Here is a 22541-nt window from a genome sequence, read left to right as displayed (position 1 = left end):
GAGCAAGATTTGTGAATGTAAATACATTATATACCATCAGAGGTGAATGTATCAAACCAGTTGCCTTGATAAAAGTGGTTTGTAGTTGTGCACAATCATCAAACATCAAACAATAGCATGGTCTTTTTTTCCGCTGTAATAGCTACTGTAAATTGGACACCGCAGTTAGATGAACGCTCATTTAAGCTTTCTGACAATATAAGACATGCTTTTGTTTTCAATGCCATTCTAGTCAAATATCGCATATTGTGCATCAGGACACTAATCCAGTAGAGGTTAAAACATCCAATTTATTTTAATAAAATGTGACTTTGAGAGCGAAACTATTTTTTTTGAAGATTTCTGACTTAGATGACATTCTCATGTATCTATGTCAATAGTAGACCTACTATTAGCCTACTGCACAGTACAGCTTGGGTTGGCCTGTCTTTGAAAGACCAATATGGGATTCCTAATTTTAGGTCATTCGGAATGTATGTCACTGTTTGTCAAATTATTTTTCACACAGGGCGCCTTTCCTTCGCCAGGTGGGTCATTCAGGAAATGTTTGGCAAAATTAGAGTATACCCACTTCTCAGGGCACCACTACACCACCGCCCTTGATTGATTACACATTATTTGTCATGTTTAAAGAGAACTCTGCAAGGCCTATTCAACATGTTGGAATCAGTTTGCAGTTTTTATGTTTTTCTTCCTCTCAGCTGATGCAGGACTCTCCTGATCTGAGGAATGTGGACACATTGCAGCAGCTGATTCGTATCCTCAACTCCTATCATCAAAAGTGCATCAGCGGGGATCTGCGGTAAGACTCAATTCAATATCATATTGTTTGGTTTTGTATTAAACTAATATACGCTACATAGCTAAAAGTATGTGGACACATGCCCGTTGAACATCTTATTCCAAAATCATGGGCATTTGTATTGAATTGATCCCGCCTTTGCTGCTATAACAGCCTCAACTCTTCTGGGGAGGCTTTTCACTAGATGTTGGAACATTGCTGCAGGGACTTGCTTCCATTCAGCCACAAGAGCATTTGTGAGGTTGTGCATTGATGTTGGGCGAATAGACCTTGCTCTCAGTCGGCGTTCTATTTCATCCCAAAGGTGTTCAATGGGGTTGAGGTCAGGGCTCTGTGCAGGCCAGTCAAGTTATCCACACCGATCGCTTTGTGCATTGTCATGCTGAAACAGGGGCATTGTCATGCTGAAACAGGAAAGGGCCTTTCCCAAACTGTTGCCACAAAGAAGCACAGAATTGTCTAGAATGTCATTGTATGCTGTAGTGTTAAGATTTCCCTTCACTGCAACTAAGGGGCCTAGAACAACCATGAAAAACAGCCCCATACCATTATTCCTCCACCAAACTTTACAGTTGGCACCAGTAGCATTCTCCTGGCATCTGCCAAACCCAGATTCGTCCGTAGGATGGCCAGATGGTGAAGCGTGATTCATAAATCCAGAGAACGCATTTCCACCACTCCAGAGTCTAATAGCGGCGAGCTTTACACCACTCCAGCCAACGCTTACATGCTGACCAGAACGGACACGTCGCGTGCGCGAGCGTTGCAAAATAAATTTTGAAATCCATGTTATTCACTTATTGCACCTACACTTCTCATGCGCACCAACGAGCGTCTGCGTTGCCAAGGGCTAAAATAGAAGTAATTCCTATGTCTGACGCAGATCGCGCTGCAAGTCCTGCCTCTCCCATCTCCTCATTGGTTATACCCACGTGGGTGATTGAAAGACGAACTGTTGCAGGATGTCGTGGTAATACTATGAAAGTGTAGATGCCAATCACCAAATAAGGTCAAAGATGAAAAAGCCTGGAAGGAGGAGAGATGACTAGAAACAATTCGGTTTTCCGTTTTATGTGTGGATTAATTGTTGGAGTAGAGGAACTTGTGCATTTCAGGTAAAATAACAACTCAATGTTTATATCCCAGGACAAATTAGCTAGCAACAGCAAGCTAGCTAAATAGGACAAATTAGCTAGCAATACAAAATAAATGTATGCACGATGGCGCACAGGCGCAGCCGGTTTGGGTTCCGTGTTAGCATTGCACATGGTGATTTTAGGCTTGTGTGCAGCTGCTCGGCCATGGAAACCCATTTTATGAAGCTCCCAAATAACAGTTATTGTGCTGACGTTGCTTCCAGAGGCAGTTTGGAACTTGGTTGTGAGTGTTGCAACTAAGGACAGACTATTTTTACGAGCTATGTGCTTTAGCACTCGGCTGAGCCGTTGTTGCTCCTAGACATTTCCACTTCACAATAACAGCACTTACAGTTGACTGGGGCAGCTCTAGCAGGGGAGAAATTTGACGAACTGACTTTTTGGAAAGGGGGCAACCTATGATGGTGCCACGTTGAAAGTCACTGAGCTCTTCAGTACGTGCCATTTTACTGCCAATGTTTGTCTATGGAGATTGTATGGCTGCATGCTCGATTTTATACACCTGTCAGCAATGGGTATAACTGAAATAGCCAAATACACCAATTTGAAAGGTTGTCCACATACTTTTGGCCATTTAGTGTTTCAGTGATTTCAGCTTCACATCACTTTAACAGTAAACTTGATATTTTCCACAGTATATGGAGCCATAGTTGTATTTATTATTTCTCATGATACTTTCTACCTCCTAGGTTTGGCATCAATTGCCCAGTGTGCCTATCAGAGCTCAAAGAGCCATCCACCCTGCCCTGTGGACATGTCTTCTGTCTGTCCTGCCTCCAGAGCAGCCTCCAGACAGACAGGCATTACTGTCCCAAGTGCAGGGAAGACCTGCCACCAAACTTCCAACCCTCTGTATCTAAAACCATCAAGTGAGTTCAGAAACGGCCTTCAACATCCACCCTTCACCATCTTACCTAATTTACCTTTTCTGAAGCGTGCATTTGTCTTTACCCCATCACACAGCACAAAGTTTATACAAATTGTAGTAGAAAGGTCTTTATGAATGTGACAGATGATATTTTCGTCAGTAAGTGTTTCAGTGAAGCGTCCAGCATTCCCAGTGAATGGATTGACTCCAGTGCTGTGACAAACCCCTGTGTTATCTCAGGTCAGCCCTGCAGCAGCATGCAGAGATCAGGGGCTGCTGTAACTCCTTCTTCCTGGAGGTGGTTTCCCGGTTCTGTCTGTCTGACGGGGAGAGCCCCAGAGAGGGTGTCGTAGAGCTGCTTTTCTCACTACTCATCTCTGCACAAGGTGAGTGCCCTGGAGGAGATGGGAAGCCATTTTGAGCTACTGTGTAGTGGCTGGAGCCAATTCATATATTACATCTACATGTTCTGATTTTGTATGCCTGATATTATACGTTTTTAATTTTGTCATACAGTCGTTTTCATTGCAAGTTAAAGCATAATGTTAGCTGGCTGGGTCGCTAGCTAATATTGCATGTATGATCTTTGTAGTAATATTATCTCAAAAAGCCATTTGTATTGCTAGTTATAGCCTAATGTTAGCTTTAGAGTTCAACGTTTTGATTAAGAAAGGTCATTGAATGAGACTTGTCATTTATGTGTGTGTGATTGTAGGGAATGTATACAGGACCAGAGAGCTCACTCCCTTCCTAGAGTGTGTTGACAACAGTCCTGTTGTCCGCTCTGTACTACCTAAACTCCTGCTGCAATACAGGTACAGGCACTTCAAAGTATACATTCTACTCTGACATCTACTAACATATGCACACATTTCTCTCACATTGTCTGTGAAAGAGCTGGCCTTACTCTATCACTTTATGGCTTTTTTGTTTTTAAGACCGATAAAAACTGCTCAAAAGTATTGTTTATTAATTTTATTTATTTAACCTTTATTTAACTAGCCGAGTGCTAAAGCACAATACTAATTTTCCACCATAATTTGCAAATGCATTCATTAAAAATCCTACAATGTGATTTTCTGGATTTTCTCAATTTGTCTGTCATAGTTGAAGTGTACCTATGATGACAATTACAGGCCTCTCTCATCTTTTTAAGTGGGAGAACTTGCACAATTGGTGGCTGACTAAATAGTTTTTTCCCCACTGTATATAGTGGATATGTACAAATTAATGTGATATGAGACTCTTTCCCACTTTGTACAATTGTACAATATACACACATTTTCAGTTTGTAAGTGTGTTTGTTATATGGGGGTTGGAGACATGTTTATTTCATTATAAACAACAAAGTTTATAAATGGCAAAACTGCCATGTTGCACTGAGCCTTGCTGACTTTCGGCTGTCACAAATCAAATAAAAATCTAATTTTATTTGTCACATGCTTTGTAATCAACAGGTGTAGACTAACATTTGAAATGCTTACAGTGTATTCAGAAAGTATTCAGACCCCTTCACTTTTTCCACATTTTGTTACTTTACAGCCTAAAACTTCTCCTTAATGAAACCGCTGTGTCAGATTTCAAAAAAACTTTACGGAAAAAGCAAACCATGCAATCATCTGAGTACAGCTTTCAGACAACAAAGCAGCCAAAAAGATATCCGCCATATTGGGTAGTCAACATTAGTCATAAATAGCATTATAAATATTCACTTACCTTTGATGATCTTCATCAGAATGCACTCCCAGGAATTGCAGTTCCACAATAAATGTTTGTTTTGTTCGATAATGTCCATCATTTATGTCCAAATAGCTTCTTTTGTTAGGGCGTTTGGTAGACGAATCCAAAAGCGCGTTCAGGTCCCGCCGAACGTCGGACAAAAAGTTAAAAAAGTTCCGTTACAGCCCTTAGAAACTTGTCAAACTAAGTATAGAATCAATCTTTAGGATGTTTTTATCATGAATCTTCAATAACGTTCCAACCGGACAGTTCCTATGTCTTTAGAAAAGCAATGGAACGAGAGCTAACTCTCTCTCCCACTGTATCTACAATAGTGGCTGAGTTTTAAAAAAAACCTCTCAGATTTCCCACTTCTTGGTTGGATTTTTCTCAGGTTTTCGCCTGCCATATGAGTTATGTTATACTCACAGACATCATTCAAACAGTTTTAGAAACTTCAGAGTGTCTTCTATCCAATACTACTATAAATATGCATATATTAGCATCTGAGACAGAGTAGCAGGCAGTTTACTCTGGGCACCTTATTCATCCAAGCTACTTAATACTGACCCCCTGTCACCAAGAAGTTAATCGATTTTAGAATAAGGCTGTAACGTAACTAAATGTGGAAAAAGTCAAGCAGTCTGAATACTTTACGAATGCATTGTACTTATGGGCCCTTCCCAACAATGCAGAGAAAGACAATATAAAAGTAATAAGTAATATTAAATACACAATGTGTAACGATAACTTGGCTATATACACTATACACTTTATTGTTTATTTACATGGAAATTCATTCTGTGATGTCAGCATACAACTAGACATACACAATATTATATTACATGCAGTACGGAGAGTTAGTAAACAAGTCGCACATTTATATTTTTACATATTCAAAGTCTCTGCGGCCTTCTGTCCGACCGTGTATTGGACCTGCATATGTCCCACTGTAAAGCAGTGCGAGGGCTGATGGAATGAAACTCGCCTGGCACCTAATTCTTACTGAACAGTTCTCCATCCGGAAGGCAGCAGCTCAAAAGATTGGGCATGATTGTGTGTGGGGTCCTCTGATGCGTTTGACCTTGTCCTTTGCCTGTTTATTTTCCTTTGTCCTTTGCCCCCCCCACACACACACACTGCAGCCTGCAGAGCTTGGACCCCAGTTTCACAGTCCGCCTGAGCATACCCTTATTGGCCACTGACAGCCCACTGTACCAGGTCAGGAAACAGAAAGTCAGCACACTCTCTATATGGCAGGTGTCGTAGTTGGAGAGTATCCGGGTGTTGACATTCAGTTGTCTGCGCAGGAGGTATGAGGTAATTGAGGTAGATATGTACATTTAACTTGGAGTAAAGTGACTAGGCAACAGGATAGATAATAAACAGATGCACCTCCCCCAACTTCGTCCTCGATTTTCATCTACGGTCTGTTGCTTTCGCCCTAACCCACTCAAACCAGCCCTTGACTTGAGTGAATGTCAACAAGATGCTTAACAAGCATTGTAAACAGTGGGTGTCTCGGCACACAGTCACTTCAATTAGATGGAACATTTGAGTACATCTTTTAACAAAGCTTGTGCAGACTGAATCTATGGTTTAGGTAAATCTGAACATAGCACTTGTTACAGTGTATGTGTACTGATAGATTAGATGCCTAAGTAGCTAGAACAACAATGGGTTGTTCTCTCTACCGTACCTGCTGTCTTGAACTCTGAATGCTCTGCTATGAAAAGCCAACTGACATTTACTCCTGAGGTGCTGACCTGTTGCACCCAGTCTACAACCACTGTGATTATTATTATTTGACCCTATCTGTCATCTATGAACGTTTGAAAATCTTGGCCTTGCACTGTTATAATCTCAAGCCGGCACCCATGGCCACCCCCCATAGCCTGGTTCCTCTTTAGTTTTCTTCCTAGGTTCCTGCCTTTCTAGGGAGTTGTTCCTAGCCAGCGTGCTTCTACATCTGCATTGCTTGCTGTTTGAGGTTTTAGGTTGGGTTTCTATATAGCACTTTGACATCTGCTGATGTAAAAAGGGCTTTATAAATACATTTGATTGATTGATTGGATGACTACTGGAATTTGAGTGAAACTATGTTTTAATTAGATCTGAACATTCCATGAAAGATGGATGAAAGACAGATGGAATCACTTGCAGATTTTTAACTATAAAACACCAGAAAATTGATAGGGTCACCTCCTATAAGTATCTTGGGATTTGGTTAGATGAAAAGCTGAATTTCAAACAGCACATTGATAACTTGACCAAGAAACTGAAGTTGGAATTGGGTTTCTATTTTAGGAACAAATCTTGCTTTTCAATGTGAGGCAGAAAATATATTTTTTATCACTGCTAGAATATGGTGATATTGACTTTATGCCTCAGCAAGGACCTTGAAAACCCTGGACACAGTGTATCATGGTGCTTTAAAATGCTACATCACTTACCCATCACTGGTAATTAATTACTTAAAAATCATACAATGTGATTTTCTGGATTTTTGTTTTAGATTCCGTCTCTCACAGTTGAAGTGTAAAATTACAGACCTCTACATGCTTTGTAAGTGGGAAAACCTGCAAAATCGGCAGTGTGTCAAATACTTGTTCTCCCCACTGTATCTGTATCTTGTGACACTTTATTTTGTGTGTATTTAGTATTTTTCTGTAATGTTTTATGTACACACTGCTATTTCCCTGTTTTGCCTTCTTGCGAGGTCGCCCTCGCAAACTATGTTTTTAAACTCAATGGGTCTTACCTGGTTAAACATTTTTTTTTTTAAATGAATCAGGTGATCCCAATTTTGATGTATCCTTATAGCGACCAAGTAGGCGATATAAATGTTTTTGATAGCATAGCTAAATCTTTGCCTAAATATGCTCCAGCTTTTTCACCTGCATCTGTTGACAGGCATGTAGGCCTATGTAGCACTCTGAGGGGGGTTCAGTTGATGACACCCCCCCCCCCCCCCCCCCCCCCTAGTTTAATTTCTCAAAAGAGGAATTTATATCAGGGAATGGGTCAGTTACATTTCAAATCCACTCAATTCAGAAAGTAATTATAATTTAATTTCCAAATTTTCCTAATTGAAAAGCATTAAAGTCAATTTGAATTTGAGTGTCCTTCCTGAATTGACTGGAATACCTGTACTCTCCAGGGTGGTTGTCCTCATCATCCTCCTCTTGGTATGCCTCTCCCTCAGCTTAATTGTCATCACCTACAGTATGTGGAGATTGTGAATCATAAAATTATTGCAAGTTTCACCAGCAGCAGTCAACAATCAATGCTCAGGCAGAACATGTTGTGAGTATGACAACTTGCTGTCGGCCTATAGCCAAACCAACTTACTAGCATGTGAGCTGTTTATGTTGGTGTGCATTGAGGCAACAACAGGTCTTTTATCTTAGGATTTCTTACATTTCCGATAGGAAGCGATACATGCTTTTACCTCCAGCAATTCGAGCGACTTCTCTTTTTTCATGCAGGTAGCACTGTTTCAAGGCCTTGCACTTATTTCTTAGGATGTGCCAGGGTTTGTTATATCCCTCACTTTGAAAGTCCTGATTTAATTCTTGAAACAGAGGAGTTTCTTTGGAGTTTCCAATCTAAAATGTATTAGGAAATGTGTCTTGTTTGTGAATTAAACTTAGAAAGACCTTGGTGTCTTCCTCTGTCCACTTGTATCTTGTCATGAGGCGGCAGGGTAGCCTAGTGGTTAGAGCGTTGCACTAGTAACCGGAACGTTGCAAGTTCAAACCCCCGAGCTGACAAGGTATAAATCTGTCTTTCTGCCCCTGAACAGGCAGTTTAACCCACTGTTCCTAGGCCGTCATTGAAAATAAGGGGGGGTCAATATATTCACTACTATATTTATATATTCACTACTGTAATGGTCCAGGTTACAAAGTGGCTCAGTGACTCGTGTTTGTATCTCAATGTGAAAAAATCTGTTTGCATGTTCTTCACAAGGAGGGCAAACTGAGCCAGATGTCTATGTGTCAGGGGAGAAGCTCCAGGTGGTATCTGATTTTAAGTACCTTGGCACAAATCCAACCTCTCTTTTAAAAAGCATGTGAAAAAGGTCATTCAAATAACCAAATTCAACCTAGCTAATTTCCGATTATACAAAATTGTTTGACTACAGAGGTAGCAAAACTGTACTTCAAATCTATGATACTCCCCCACTTAACATACTGCTTGACTAGTTGGGACCAAGCTTGCTGTACAACATTAAGACCTATTCAGTCTGTCTACAGGCTCTCGAAGTGCTTGATAGGAAGCCCAATAGCCATCATCACTGTTACATCCTCAGAAAGCATGAGCTCCTGAGTTGGGAAAATCTTGTGCAATACACCGACACATGTCTTGTATTCAAGATCCTAAATGGCCTGGCTCCCCCTCCACTCAGTATTTTTATTAAACAGAAAACCCAAACATATGGCAGCATATCCACAAGGTCTGCCATGAGAGGTGACTGTATAGTTCCCTTAAGGAAAAGCACATTTAGTAAATCCGTTTTCTCTGTGAGAGCTTCCCATGTCTTGAATACACTGTCATCAGACACACATAACTCCACTACACTTTCACAAAATGCATGAAGACATGGCTAAAGGTCAATCAGATTTGTGAACATGGTCCCTAGCTGTGTATTGCCGCTTTCCATGTTGTCTGTTGTCTTGCTGCTTTTTGTTCTATGTTGCTATGTTGCTATGTCTGTATGCTATGTCTTGATTGTCCTATGTTGCTATGTCTGTATGCTACGTCTTGCTTGTCCTATGTTGCGCTGTCTGTATGCTATGTCTTGCTTGTCCTATGTTGCTATTGTCTATATTGTAATTGTTTGTAATAACCTGCCCAAGGACTGCGGTTGAAAATTAGCCGGCTGGCTAAAACCGGCACTTTTACTGAAACGTTGATTAATGTGCACTGTACCTGTAAAAATAAAATAAAACTCAAAAAATAAACTCAAACCGGACAAACAAACTATACTAAACAAGTTAAATGTCTTACCTGTGATGAAATATTTTACACACACATAACTACATGTAGCATACTTGGACACAGGGTTCCCACATTTTTTTTATATAAATGAGAATTAGTATTTAGAAATCACTTCTAAATGTTATGCAGTAAAAACAGCTCAAAATATCAAAATTGGACTAAAGTATTTACATTTTGGGCCTGTTACAATAGATAAATCATGACGGACATGACGAATATCTACTTTGTTAGATCAGATTTGTTGAATATATGCCAATCTGGTCTCAATGGAATGGTCTGCGTTCCATCAACCCCTTTACCGCATCCAGGCAACAGTACAGAATGTCAGCTTTTATTTGAAGGTATTTTCATGCATATCTGTTTTACCGTTTAGAAATTAAAGCAATTTATGTCCCTCCATTTGAAGTCTTAACACGCTGATCAATGTCTAAATGGGTTTACATGATAGCTCAGCTGAAACGAACACAGCTTGTTTCCAAAGCTTAGCAGGGTATATAGAGGTAGGCATCTGGATGGTAGACTCATTCTCACTGAAGTGCATTGTCTCTCGTATACCAGTAAGAGTCACTGTTTAAGCAGATGTTACTGCGAGTGTAGCAAAATGCTTATGTTTCTAGCTCCAACAGTGCAGTAATATCTAACAAGTAATATCTAACAATTTCACAACAATACACACAATCTAAAGGAATGGAATTAAGAATATATAAATATTTGGACGAGCAATGTCAGAGCAGCATAGACTAAGATACAGTAGAATAGGATAGAATACAGTATATACATATGAGATGAGTAATGCAAAATATGTATGGTTATGTAGGTTGTTACATCAATGTATTTAAGTTGAAGTTTTACCCTAATGTCAGTGTTTACAATGCTGGTTCAAATGACGCATGAACAGTACTGGTGTTTGACTTTTTTAAAATCCAATGTATTTTCCACTTTGATTCCATGTCACAATACGTTTAAAAATCATGTTGAAATACTGTTGATTCAAGCAGTGTATGTCCAGTGGGAAGTATTTGGACAAATTCGCTTATAGTATATTAAAGTAGTCACAAGTATAGTAATTGGTCCCATAGTCCTAGCACGCATTGACTCCATCAAGCTTGTGACTCTCCAAACCTGTTGGATGCATTTACAGTTTGTTTTGTTTGTGTTTTTAATTATGTTTTACCCAATAGAAACTGAATGGTGAATATATTATGCCATTTTGTAGTCACTTTTATTGCAAGTAAGAATAGAATATGTTTCTGAATGCTTCTACATTCATGTGGATGCTACCATGATTCTAGAAAATCATGAATTAATCTTGAATAATGAGTGCGATGCCATTTAGAGGCACAAAGATCATACCTCCCCCAAATAAATGTTTTCTCACTCATCATTGTTCATGAGTCCTTCATGCTTTTTCTTAAGATAATCCTGTTGACGCCCATGATTAATCAACTCCAGTCATCATTCACCTCCAGTTATGAAAATTGGTTGTATTTCCTCGCTGTCAAAATAAGATAAAATTGTCGATCAATTGTTTTTTAAATGTTCAATTCTCCCTGACTGTCTAGCATTCATTATAGTGATTATTAGTGAGCTGGACACTGTAAAGAAACTGTATGAATGTAGGTACATTGTAATTGCTATACAGTTTCAATTTGGGTTTTAGTAAAAGGAATATGGGACCAAATACGACACTTTTGACTAATATGATACATTATAAGTGAATTTGTCCAAATACTTCTTCACATTGGGGGGACTAGATACATAAAGTGCTTTCATTTCTAAATGGTAAAACAGATGTGTTTTTTTTTAATGTATAGAAAAATTGGAATGTCTGACTGTTTTGCTGCTCATGATAGTTTAATAAAACATTGGTTATAGGCTACTGTGTGCCTACGCTGGCAAAATAGATGTCATAACCAATTGCGTTACCACTAATACCAGCTTTTGGCGAGTCTTAAATATCACCAGTAGCGCTGTTATAAGACAGGTAAATTACCAACCCTGGAGCCAGGTTTGGAAAATAGCAGTACCAGTCAAATGTTTGAACACACCTACTCATTCCAGGTTTTTTTATTTATTTTTACTATTTTCCACATTGTAGAATAATAGTGAAGACATCCAAACTAGGAAATAACACATATGGAATCATGTAGTAACCAAAAAAGTGTTAAACAAATCAACATATATTTTATATTTGAGGTTCTTCAAAACCTTGATGACAGCTTTGCCCACTCTTGGCATTCTCGGATTGACTGACCTTCATGTCTTAAAGTAATGATGGACTGTCGTTTCTCTTTTCTAATTTGATCTGTTCTTGCCATATGGTATTTTACCAAATAGGTCTATATTCTGTATACCCCCCGACCTTGTTATAACACAACTGATTGGCTCAAACGCACTAAGGAAAGAAATTCCACAAATTAACCTTTAACAAGGCACACCTGTTAATTGAAATGCATTCCAGGTGACTACCTCATGAAGCTGGTTGAGAGAATGCCAAGAGTGTGCAAAGTTGTCATCAAGGTTTTGAAGAACCTCAAATATAAAATATATGTTGATTTGTTTAACAGTTTTTTGGTCACTACATGATCCCATATGTATTATTTCATAGTTTTGATCACTTCACTATTATTCTACAATGTTGAAAATAGTAATATGCCATACATATTAGCCATACATATAAGCCAAATGTGCCAAGCCAACAGGACTACATAGAAGAACGAACGGGTGAATGCACAGAAACAGGTGAGCTCATCTTACACATTTGGTTGTAGAATACAAAATGTAAAATGTCAATGAATACAAAATGTCAGATGTAAATCAAGCCAGTTTTGAATAAGGGCATAATGATATTCATGTTTGCTCCTAGATTTTAATGGACAAGGAGCTTCTGACAATGGAATCAAATGAAGGTTCTTGTGGTTCTTCTGTGGATGTTGAGTATGGACTTTATCCACTTTGTATGATGATGATTGTGTTACTATTTTACATATACATTTCATTTAGCTGATCTTGATTCCCTCCCCCCGGCGGTGGCAGCATGACACAACAGTGAGGCTTTAAGCACTTAAATAGAATACACAATCTCATATTTTGAGGCCACAGGGCTTTACAGGAATTGCTTGTGCTTGGTTTTCAACCTCTCTGTCTATTCCCTGCAGCCATTTATACCACTCCAGCCACCACATCAACTACCCCTGGGGAGTTTACATTACCTCCAATAACTGATTTGAATCCACTTCCTCTCTGACTGACTGAATTGTAACTGACTGAAACCATCTCTCATCTTAATGAGATGTTATATATGTAGCCTGGAAAATGCGTTATCGCTAAGAGACGTTTTAGGTGGGTCTTAAATGTCCTAACCTGCGCTGCCTGAAATTGGCACTTTGGCAGATGTTAAGAACACACCTCAGACATTGCCATACCTCCCACCTTAGTGCAAACAAGCTGATGGTATACAGGTAAAAATAAAAACGTCCTAAAATAGCTCACACACTTCAATTAAATTTATATTGTGTTTAATATCACTGGATAAGTAGTTATTTTGTAACAGAACTGTTTTCATCCATTTTATAGTTTTATTCTCGAATTCCATGCATGGCTTACTTCACAGGAGTTTCCGTAAAGCTTGTATACACATTTTTAGATAGACACACATCCTCTTGAGGTAAGAAAACTATTTAGATTTGACCTACAACCTACAACTTTCCCTTTAATCACTCAGCTCAGCGCGGAATATAAAATTAATGAATTGTTATTAGATAGTGGTTTCATCTGTCCTAGTCTACAACGGTACCATTCACTACAAGCAAAGCACCAGCCATTGCAACTGCTTAACATGACCTTAACATGACCTTGACATGACCTTGTATTTTCATCTAAAGTCAGCTTGGCTGAAATCCAGGCGCAGATATCACACTATAGGTTTCCAATCAAAATTATTCTTCTAATTCCTATGGCAAATGTGAAGTATTTATTTTCAAAATTCTCTATTTTATGTCAGTGTGTGGCATCACTCCTGTCAACAACAAAATAGTGGGAGGTCAAGATGCCCCTGCAGGAAGTTGGCCCTGGCAGGCAAGCCTCCAAGAATCTGGCAGCCACGTTTGTGGTGGGTCCCTCGTCAACAAGGAGTGGGTGATGTCTGCAGCCCACTGCTTCTCCAGGTGAGTTAGCGTGAGATACAGGGAACATAAAGGTTCTAGCACAAACGAATATGTAAAAAAAATATACATAAAAAAAATTGTAATGCAGCTGAAATAAGTTGTTCAAAATGTAATTGTCCATTAATTCTGTGTTAATCTTCTATTTTGTCACTTTGATGTGTCTTCTTTTTTTCTCCAACAAAGCGCAAGCCCAAACGGTTGGAGCATTATCCTTGGTCGACGGAACCAGCAGGGCAGTAACCCCAACGAAGTGTCCACAACTGTGGATGAGATCATTTTACATCCAGCTTACAATGGAAGCACACATGACAACGACATCGCTCTGCTCAGACTCTCCTCACCAGTTAATTTCACTGATTACATCTTTCCCATCTGTCTGGCAGCAAGTGACAGTGTTTTCCACCAGGGCACTGAGAGCTGGGTGACTGGCTGGGGCAATGCCAATGAAGGAGGTGAGGACACGTTAATTATCCATTGTAGGAGATGTTGATGAGATGATGTCTTATGTGAAACAGTATCCCCAGTGGCCACAAGTGCACATAGATTTTTATTGTTATTATTACAATTGAAATTGACAATTTAAAGATCTCCCATTACTAGTCTTTTGTTTCCTTCAGATCCCCTACCCCACCCCAGACTCTGCAAGAAGTGGAGGTTCCAGTTGTGGGGAACACAGTGTGACTGCCTGAATGGGGTCGCCTCAATCACAGACAACATGCTCTGTGCTGGTGTTCTGGAAGGGGGCAAGGACTCATGTCAGGTAAAGTCCATGCTAACCTATCTTCTTGTTCTCCTTGGCCTAGTTTTTCTAAAGTTTTCTGATTGAATTTCGGGAATCAGATAGTATTAAATGTATGGAAATAGTATTCATAGGGCCTCCTGAGTGTCGCAGTGGTCTAAGGCACTGCATCCCAGTGTTACAGCAGCACTACAGCCAGGGGTTCGACTCTTAGCCGTGACCGGGAGTCCCATAGGGCGGCTCACAGTTGGCCCAGCGTCGTCTGGGTTAGGGGAGGATTTGGCCAGAGGGGATTTACGTAGCGTTTTAGCAACTCCTTGTGGCGGGCCGGGCACCTGCAGGCTGACTTCGCTCGGCAGTTGAACAGTGTTTCCTCTGACACATTGGTGCAGCTGGCTTCCGGGTTAAGCGAGCGGGTGTTAAGAAGTGCAGCTTAGCGGGTCATGTTTCGGAGGACGCATGACTCGACCTTCGCCTCTCCCGAGCCCGTTGGGGAGTTGCAGCAATGAGACAAGATCATAATCACGGAATTAGGGAGAAAAAGGGGGTTAAAATAAAAAAAGAAATATAATTAATAGAACGGGCGTCCCCATTCAAGTCAAAGATACACCCATCCTATTTATTCTGTTTCTATGCATGAAATCTGATCAGATAACTTTTGTAGAACTGGGCCCTGTTCCAATCCATTTCCTAGAGCCTTCCTTCTTTTAATTACTTTGAGAGACTTACCTTGCTCTATCTTCTCAGGGTGACTCAGGAGATCCAATGGTGGTTGAACAGAACTCCGTCTGGGTCCAGTCTGGTGTTGTTAGTTGGGGTTATGGCTGCGCTCGGCCTAATCTCCCTGGGGTCTACACCAGAGTGTCCAGTTACCAGTCCTGGATCAACTCCCAGATCAGCACCGACCAGCCAGGCTTTGTGTAGTTTAAATCCAGTGGGGAAGATGCTGACAGCAGTTACATCTGTCCTACTGTCGACCCCACTGACACAGATTCAATTTTTGATAATGGGCAGAGTTTGTTCGGCTCCCTTTATATGCTGAGCGCCTTGTTCATTATGGTGTTTCTTACCATTTAAAGAATTGATTCCTACAATCAAGGGCGGGGTTTTATTGGCAGCCTGAGTCCATGTACTATTCGTTCGGGAGATTTTTCTTTCATAGTAAAGGCTGATGTGCCCTGGGAAAACAAGAATGGGGAAGGAGGTAGCCTAATGCCTAAAGTTCTATCCAGTGTATGTGCAATTACGTCTTTGAGTTACCCCAGATCTGCTCCCCTTTTCCCTGGGCACATCTTCCTGAGTGAGTGTTGTTTTCAATGGGCCTTACTATTGTATTGATTTATTTGTGAAGATGGATAACTTTAAATATATATTTACCTATTCATTTAAGGGGCAATAAGAGATTCAAACAAACACACACCCTGCTTTGGTTAACAGCTGAGGGATAGGGCTGGAGAAATGTAACTCAAATTCATAGACAGAGCTTTAGGTGCAAGGAGTGACTGATGGCTTTAACAATGTTTTGTAAGGTTTACAATGTTGCTTTACAATGATTTTGTTTACAGACAATAGAGTAAAACATGCTTATATTTTCGCTTTTGATGAAGTAAGACAGTTGCACTAAGGTCATGAGGAATTTTAAGTTGTATTGTTCTAGAATGAATGGCTATATATCTTTAAAGATGCACTCCAGTCTCCTTTTCATTTTTCATTACTTAACAAAAGTCACATCTCAGTAGGTGGTCCAGGTATCCTCATGACATTTCAAAAGGGGGAGTCAGATGACGTCCAGTAAACCCATCAGACCAACTTATTTAATGGCCAACTCTCGAAGTTTGCAGTTGTCTAAAAAAAAACGAAAAATTGCTGGAGAGTGTCTTATCATTTAAGTCTAAAAATGGTTGTACCATTCCCAGATTACCCATTTAATATTTAACAAATTACATATCCTTTTGCTTTGAAAGCTGTATAACAATGCAAAATCAAAGATCTTTATGGCCTAGTGGTTAGTGGCGCAGCCCACAGAGCACACGTTGTGTCGGCGTGGGTACTGCCTACATGACACACTGTTGTCTCTTGTCTTTCCTGTCTCCTCTTTCTATCTTCCCTATCAATGAAGCATGGGTAACACTATATTTTAATCAGGTTCACATTTTAACCAACCCTGAAGAAGGCACTGCGTTACCGAAATGTTGGTTATGAGGTTTACCCATTAAATTGTTGGGCGCATACATAGTGCAACTTTCTTTATTTGTTATTATACAAAGCACACATTTTAGCCACTACTAAGTAGTTTCTAAGTTGGTATGTACTGTACCAGTCAACTTTGGACACACCTACTCATTCCAGGTTTTTTTCCCCAACTATTTTCTACATTGTAGAATAATAGTGAAGACATCAAAACTATGAAATAACATATGAAATCATGTAGTAACCAAACAAGTGTTAAACAAGTCTAAATATATTTTATATTTAAGATTCTTCCCATAATGCTTGTTGACTGAACATTCCAAATTACCATGGCAATTATGCATCACAGTAGTAATGAGAACAGGACATTTCCTGAAGTAAATGTGTGTGCTTGCTAGTTTTGCGTATTTATGGTTGTGAAATAGTAGTAGCAGTGGTAGTCACGGCAGTGATAATGGTAGTAGTAGTATTGGTAATAATAGGGTTTTCATAGGCTATGGATTAGTTATAGTGACATACTGTATTTTGAGGTGCTTTGTAGGTGTGGAGTTATTATAGTGGGATAGTATAGTAGGCTACAGTGAGTGCTATAGCATCATAAGCGATAGAATGTGTTTTTTAGCTCTCAAATATTTTAGTTTGAACATTCTGAAAGGGCTGTGGCAGTGATAGTTTGGAATGTTAGAGCCTGCACTCCACCATTGAAATGAATGGGGACACAAAAAGCTTTATAGTTTATGAAATATGAATGGTAGCAAAAAGCTGTGTTGAAGCCGTCTAAGTTGAGTCAGTCTGCACATTTCAACCTTGTAAAAAAGTGGAAACGCTTCAAGAGCAGTGGCGAATCAAAATGTTGCCTTTGAAGTCTCTGGAACTTTTTTCCATATTTAAACAGTTATATTTCAAAAAGTACAAACAGCATCAACATTCTTTTGACGAGCAATCTAAGTTGAGTTGGTTTGGTGTTTGTAACGGTTCAAAAGCAGTGGCGAATCCAACCACTTCCCATTCAAGCAAATGGAGCTTTTATGCACCTTTAAAACCGTTACAGTTCAAAAAGTTAAAATGGTATCACAAAGCTTTAAACAAGCAGCAGTTGGTAGCTTTTATGGTTTTGGTACTAATGTTGGCAATGGAAGGCAACTTATGAGAAGTATTAATCATTTCTAAAGTCGGCTTGGCTTTCAGCAAGCATACCTAATAAATACTTTGAGAAAACATAATAAAACCAGAACGTCTTTAGGTAAGGAGCCATTTCCTCACATTGTATTTGTCTCAGTTTTGAGCAGGTGAAAGGTCACATCCAGAACTACTTACAGAGCCTAGAGAAGAACATCTTGGAGAGGGAGGATCACACTGAGCTCTACCTGCTCTTTGTCAACTGCTTCCAGGTTACACAGACCTCTACAATATTACTTTACACATTAATGACATTCACATTTATATTGTAGTCATTTAGGAGATGGTCTTATCCAGAGCGACTTACAGTTAGTGCATTCATCTTAAATGCCCAGTGCAGTCAAAAATTAGTTTTTACTGTGATTTGTGTCACATTCTACAACAGCTGATTAAACTAACACTGTAAAGTGTGAGGGTTAGTTCAAGAAAAGAAAAGAGTGTTATTTTATTGTTAAATTTTTTTTGGGGGGGGGTTTGATTGATCGATTGACTGATTGACTGTTTCTTGTATGTCAGGATTCCCTGCAGTGTTCTGGAAGTTTAGTGATGGAGGAGGGGAGAGAGCAGCAGAGGAAACTGCAGGAGGACACACTGTTCCTGGGTAGGCTAGCCAGGAAGCAGATCCCTGGAAGACTGGAGGACCCAGCTGAGTTCCTGCTGAGCATGGCTCGTCTGAGGCTCTGCCTGGGCACCGCTGCCCACCTGCTACAGAAGGCTGTGGCCCAGGGTGAGTAATATAGCAGACTGGGGATTTATTGTCACTTAAATCGTAGATTGAGCCTTTTAATCACCATTAACATAGCCTAGACTGTAGTACCATTTATTCAACTGGAAGCATTGTGAATATTTTATGAGGTCACTTCATTTTATTTAGTCTCTTAAATGTTTTTTTTTTTTAAGTATACATATTTTTTTTTTTAATTTTGCATGCATGTTTTTATGCTCCATCTGTTACATAGTTGAAATTCTGTTATTAAATATGAAGTGCATTTCCAGATACTGCTGGTGGGGCAGGTGATGATGTGGAGGCTCAGTACCTGTCTCAGGTGAAGGCAGTGTGTGAGTACGGAGGTAACGACTGGTTCAGAGTGTTCCTGCTGAGAGCGGTCAATAGACAGGCGGGGATAGACTGTGTCCTGGCCCTGATGCACAGATCCTCATCCTGGGGATGGGCCTTCCCTTCAGAGGTCCTCCGACTCCAGGTACTACCAGACTGGATATTATATTATTTCTAGTTACTTACAGTGGAATTCTTTGCTATTCCATCTAGTTGAGGAAGCCTATTATGATCTCCTCTTGCATTAACCATGGTGACAGACATCCTCGAGCAAACAACATAACAATAATGAGGTACCTGCAAGATGTGAGGTTGATCATGATCATCCTATCAAATTAAATTAATAATAAATATTTGTTGGCCAAATGCTGTCCACACTTTATAGGCCCTTACACATCCTACTTTCACATGTTGTGTTTCTCAGAGGCTGATTCCAGCAGAGGTGGACCGGTTCCTGTGCTGTGGTCCGTCGTACCAGGCCCTGAGGGACGGGGTGACTCAGGCCCTGCTAGACGCTCATACTGACCCCCTCCGGACAACACTGCAGGTCAGCGTCCTTACCACACATCCCTGGAACATAGAGATGTAGTTTATCACAGTGTTCTAAAAAATAGCGTTCTAATGGTGTTACCCTCTTTACATTGTACGTCTTTTTGATAAAAGTGTCTGCTAAATGACAGAAATGTTCTTTGTAATGTCAAAGCTGCAACATTGGAGAAAGACACAAACAAGCTAAGGGGGACAGTCAATAAGATTGAAACCTAAGTTAATGAACTTAAAAAGGAGAACATCATTCTGAGAGAAGCCTTACTTGACATACAGACTAGATCCATTAGAGAGAATATTTTTAATTAATCTTTTTTTACTTTTTAATGGTACGTTTACAAACATATATTTTGATAAATAGAATTGAAACTTGTGTCTCATTATGGTAAGTGGTGAAATAAGTTTAGCCAGTTATAATTGTTATGGCTTATATATAATAAGAAAGGATGATCAGTATTTACCTGGCTTAAAGAGAAGGAAGGAATATAATATCTATTGTTTACAGGAAACTCAAACTTATTTCTCCCATGGGCAAAGAATTTCAAAAAGGGTGATGATATTAATTAAGAGTCATTTTGATCCAAATGTGCAAATTGTCCAAACAGATCATCAAGGTAGTTGGATGATTTTAAATATGTTATTGGACAATAAACAGACATGGCTTATTAACCTATACGGTCCAAATAATGAAGCTTCTTTGAAAATATATATAAGAATTTATCAACTCTACAAGCAACACTAGACTCTTATTATTTTGGTGAGGGATTTTAATACGGTTTTAAATACCTCTATGAACCATAAAGGTAATCACACTACAAACTATCACCCTCAGGCACTTAAGGAAATCATGAATGTCATGGATATATTGGAATTAGTGGATATATGGAGGCTTAAATACCCTGACCTAGTGAGATACACATGATGGCGGAGGCTTAATCAAGCTAGTCGTCTTGATTACTTTCTTATGTCATTCTCTTTAGCACCAAAAGTTTTAAAAAGTGTTGATAGGGGACAGAATGTGGTCGGATCATCACATCATTGGCATATATATTACTCTTACAGAATTTCCACGTGGGCGAGGATATTGGAAATTTAATCAAAGCCTACTGGATGATAACTTGTTTATAACTAGGACTATAACTAGGACAGAAGAATTTATAACTGACTTTTTCCGACATAACATAGGTACAGCAGATCCCCTTATGTATGGAACACTTTTAAATGTGCCTTTAGAGGCCATGCAATTCAGTACTCATCTGTAAAACCAAAGCAATTTAGATCAAAAGAGTCCATATTAACAAAGGAAAATGAAGGACTAACAGAACAGTTAGATAGCAATAAAAACTGTACCATAGAGGCACAGAATAAGTTAAAGTAAAAACAAAAAGAAATGGAGGAACTTATTCAAGAAAGATCCAGTGTAATATTTTATAAAAAATAAAGCGAACTGGATGGAATATGGGGAAAAATACACCAAATTATTTTTCAATCTTCAACATAGAAATGCTACCAATTTTTGGTTACAAATGATGGAGTCACGCATGATTAGCCAAATTATATTTTGAATTAGGAAGTAAAGTACTTTAAGAATATATTTTCATTTCATCCCCACTAACCAGAGCTAAATGTATGGATTTTTTCCCTATTAATAATGTCAAATTACATCTGTACAGAAAGACTCATATGAAGGCCAAATTACAGAGGAGGAACTTCTTAATGCAATTGAAGCCTTTAAGGCTGGGAAAACTCCAGGGCTGGATGGCATACCAGTGGAAGTATACCAACCTTTTTTATATATACTCAGAGGACCATTATTAGCATGTTTTAACCACCTATATAAATGATAGATTATCAGACATGCAACAAGAAGATCTGATTTCATTATTATTGAAACAGGATCCAAGTGGTATATATGAAGATCCAGTCCATTTAAAAAAATGGAGGTCTCTTACACTTCAGTGTTGTGATGCAAATATTCTAGCTAAATGCTTGGTGCATAGATTAAAAAGGTATTGTCAGATATTATTAATCCTAATCAGACAGTTTTTTTTACATGGACAATACATTAGAGATAATGTAAGACAAGTACTGGAAACAATATAATACTATGAAATATCGGGGATACCAGGCCTGGTTTTCATAGCTGATTTTGAAAAGGTTTTTGATAAAGTACGACTGGCGTTTATATATAGATGCCTAGAATATTTCAATTTTGGGGAATCTCTTATAAAATGGGTTAAGGTTATGTATAGTAACCCTAGGTGTAAAATAGTAAATAATGGCTACATCTCAGAAGTTTTAAACTATCAAGAGGAGTAAAACAAGGATGTCCACTATCGTCATATCTATTTATTATTGCCATCAAAATGTTAGCTGTTAAAATTAGATTCAACAATAATATTAAGGGATTAGAAATCCGTGGCTTAAAAACAAAGGTGTCATTGTACGCTGATGATTCATGTTTTCTTTTAAAACCACAATTAGAATCCATCCACAGCCTCATAGAGGATCTAGATACTTTTGCTAACCTCTCTGGATTAAAACCAAATTATGATAAGAAATGCGTACTGCGTATTGCGTACTGGATCACACAAAAAAAAACTTTTACATTACTGTGTAGTTTACCAATAAAATGGTCTGACGGGGATGTGGACATATTCAGTATACAAATCCCGAAAGAAAGAAATGATCTCACTCCAATACATGTTTATAAAAAGTTAGCAAAAATAGATCAACTCTTGCTACCATGGAAAGGAAAATACCTGTCTATTTGTGGAAAAATCACTTTAGTCATATCACAGTTTACCTATTTGCTTATGGTTTTGCCTACACCAAGTGACCTGCTTTTTAAATTATATGAACAAAAATATTCAGGGCAAAATGAAAAGGGCCTATTTATATAACGAATATGAATTCGGATGGCAGAAATGATGAAATATTAAATCATTAGAACTCTCACTAAAGGCATCAGTCATTCAAAGTTATGTTTAAATCCAAAATGGTTCTCTATTAAATTGGTAGGAATGTCTCACCCCATGTTCAAGAATAACCTTTATTCAGATTACAACTGCTCACTTTCGGTTGTTTGAAAACAAAATCATCTCCAAAATATCG

At 39.0% G+C, this 22541-nt stretch overlaps 1 protein-coding gene across 19 annotated transcripts in view; it reads left to right on the top strand.

Moving 5' to 3' along the window:
- rnf213b (ring finger protein 213b) overlaps positions 1 to 22541 on the top strand; it is a 65915-nt gene that overhangs the window by 32635 nt on the left and 10739 nt on the right. For 10 of the 19 annotated variants that reach the window (XM_090217334.1, XM_021581064.3, XM_090217328.1 and 7 more), the window contains 8 exons: positions 702 to 802; positions 2649 to 2828; positions 3068 to 3213; positions 3543 to 3642; positions 17925 to 18036; positions 18341 to 18551; positions 18821 to 19026; positions 19306 to 19428. In XM_090217334.1, the coding sequence (XP_090073460.1) occupies positions 702 to 802; positions 2649 to 2828; positions 3068 to 3213; positions 3543 to 3642; positions 17925 to 18036; positions 18341 to 18551; positions 18821 to 19026; positions 19306 to 19428 (1179 nt within the window). Of the gene's footprint in view, positions 1 to 701; positions 803 to 2648; positions 2829 to 3067; positions 3214 to 3542; positions 3643 to 12245; positions 12331 to 12416; positions 12592 to 13553; positions 13717 to 13899; positions 14169 to 14333; positions 14477 to 15202; positions 16685 to 17924; positions 18037 to 18340; positions 18552 to 18820; positions 19027 to 19305; positions 19429 to 22541 lie in introns of those variants that run through there. The other 9 variants (XR_016491080.1, XR_016491079.1, XR_016491084.1 and 6 more) reach the window with 7 other exon arrangements.

This window comes from Oncorhynchus mykiss, chromosome 23, assembly GCF_057628025.1.
Source record: "Oncorhynchus mykiss isolate SJ-2025 chromosome 23, ASM5762802v1, whole genome shotgun sequence".
Lineage (NCBI taxonomy): Eukaryota > Metazoa > Chordata > Actinopteri > Salmoniformes > Salmonidae > Oncorhynchus > Oncorhynchus mykiss.
This window is presented reverse-complemented; position numbering and strand designations above follow the sequence as displayed.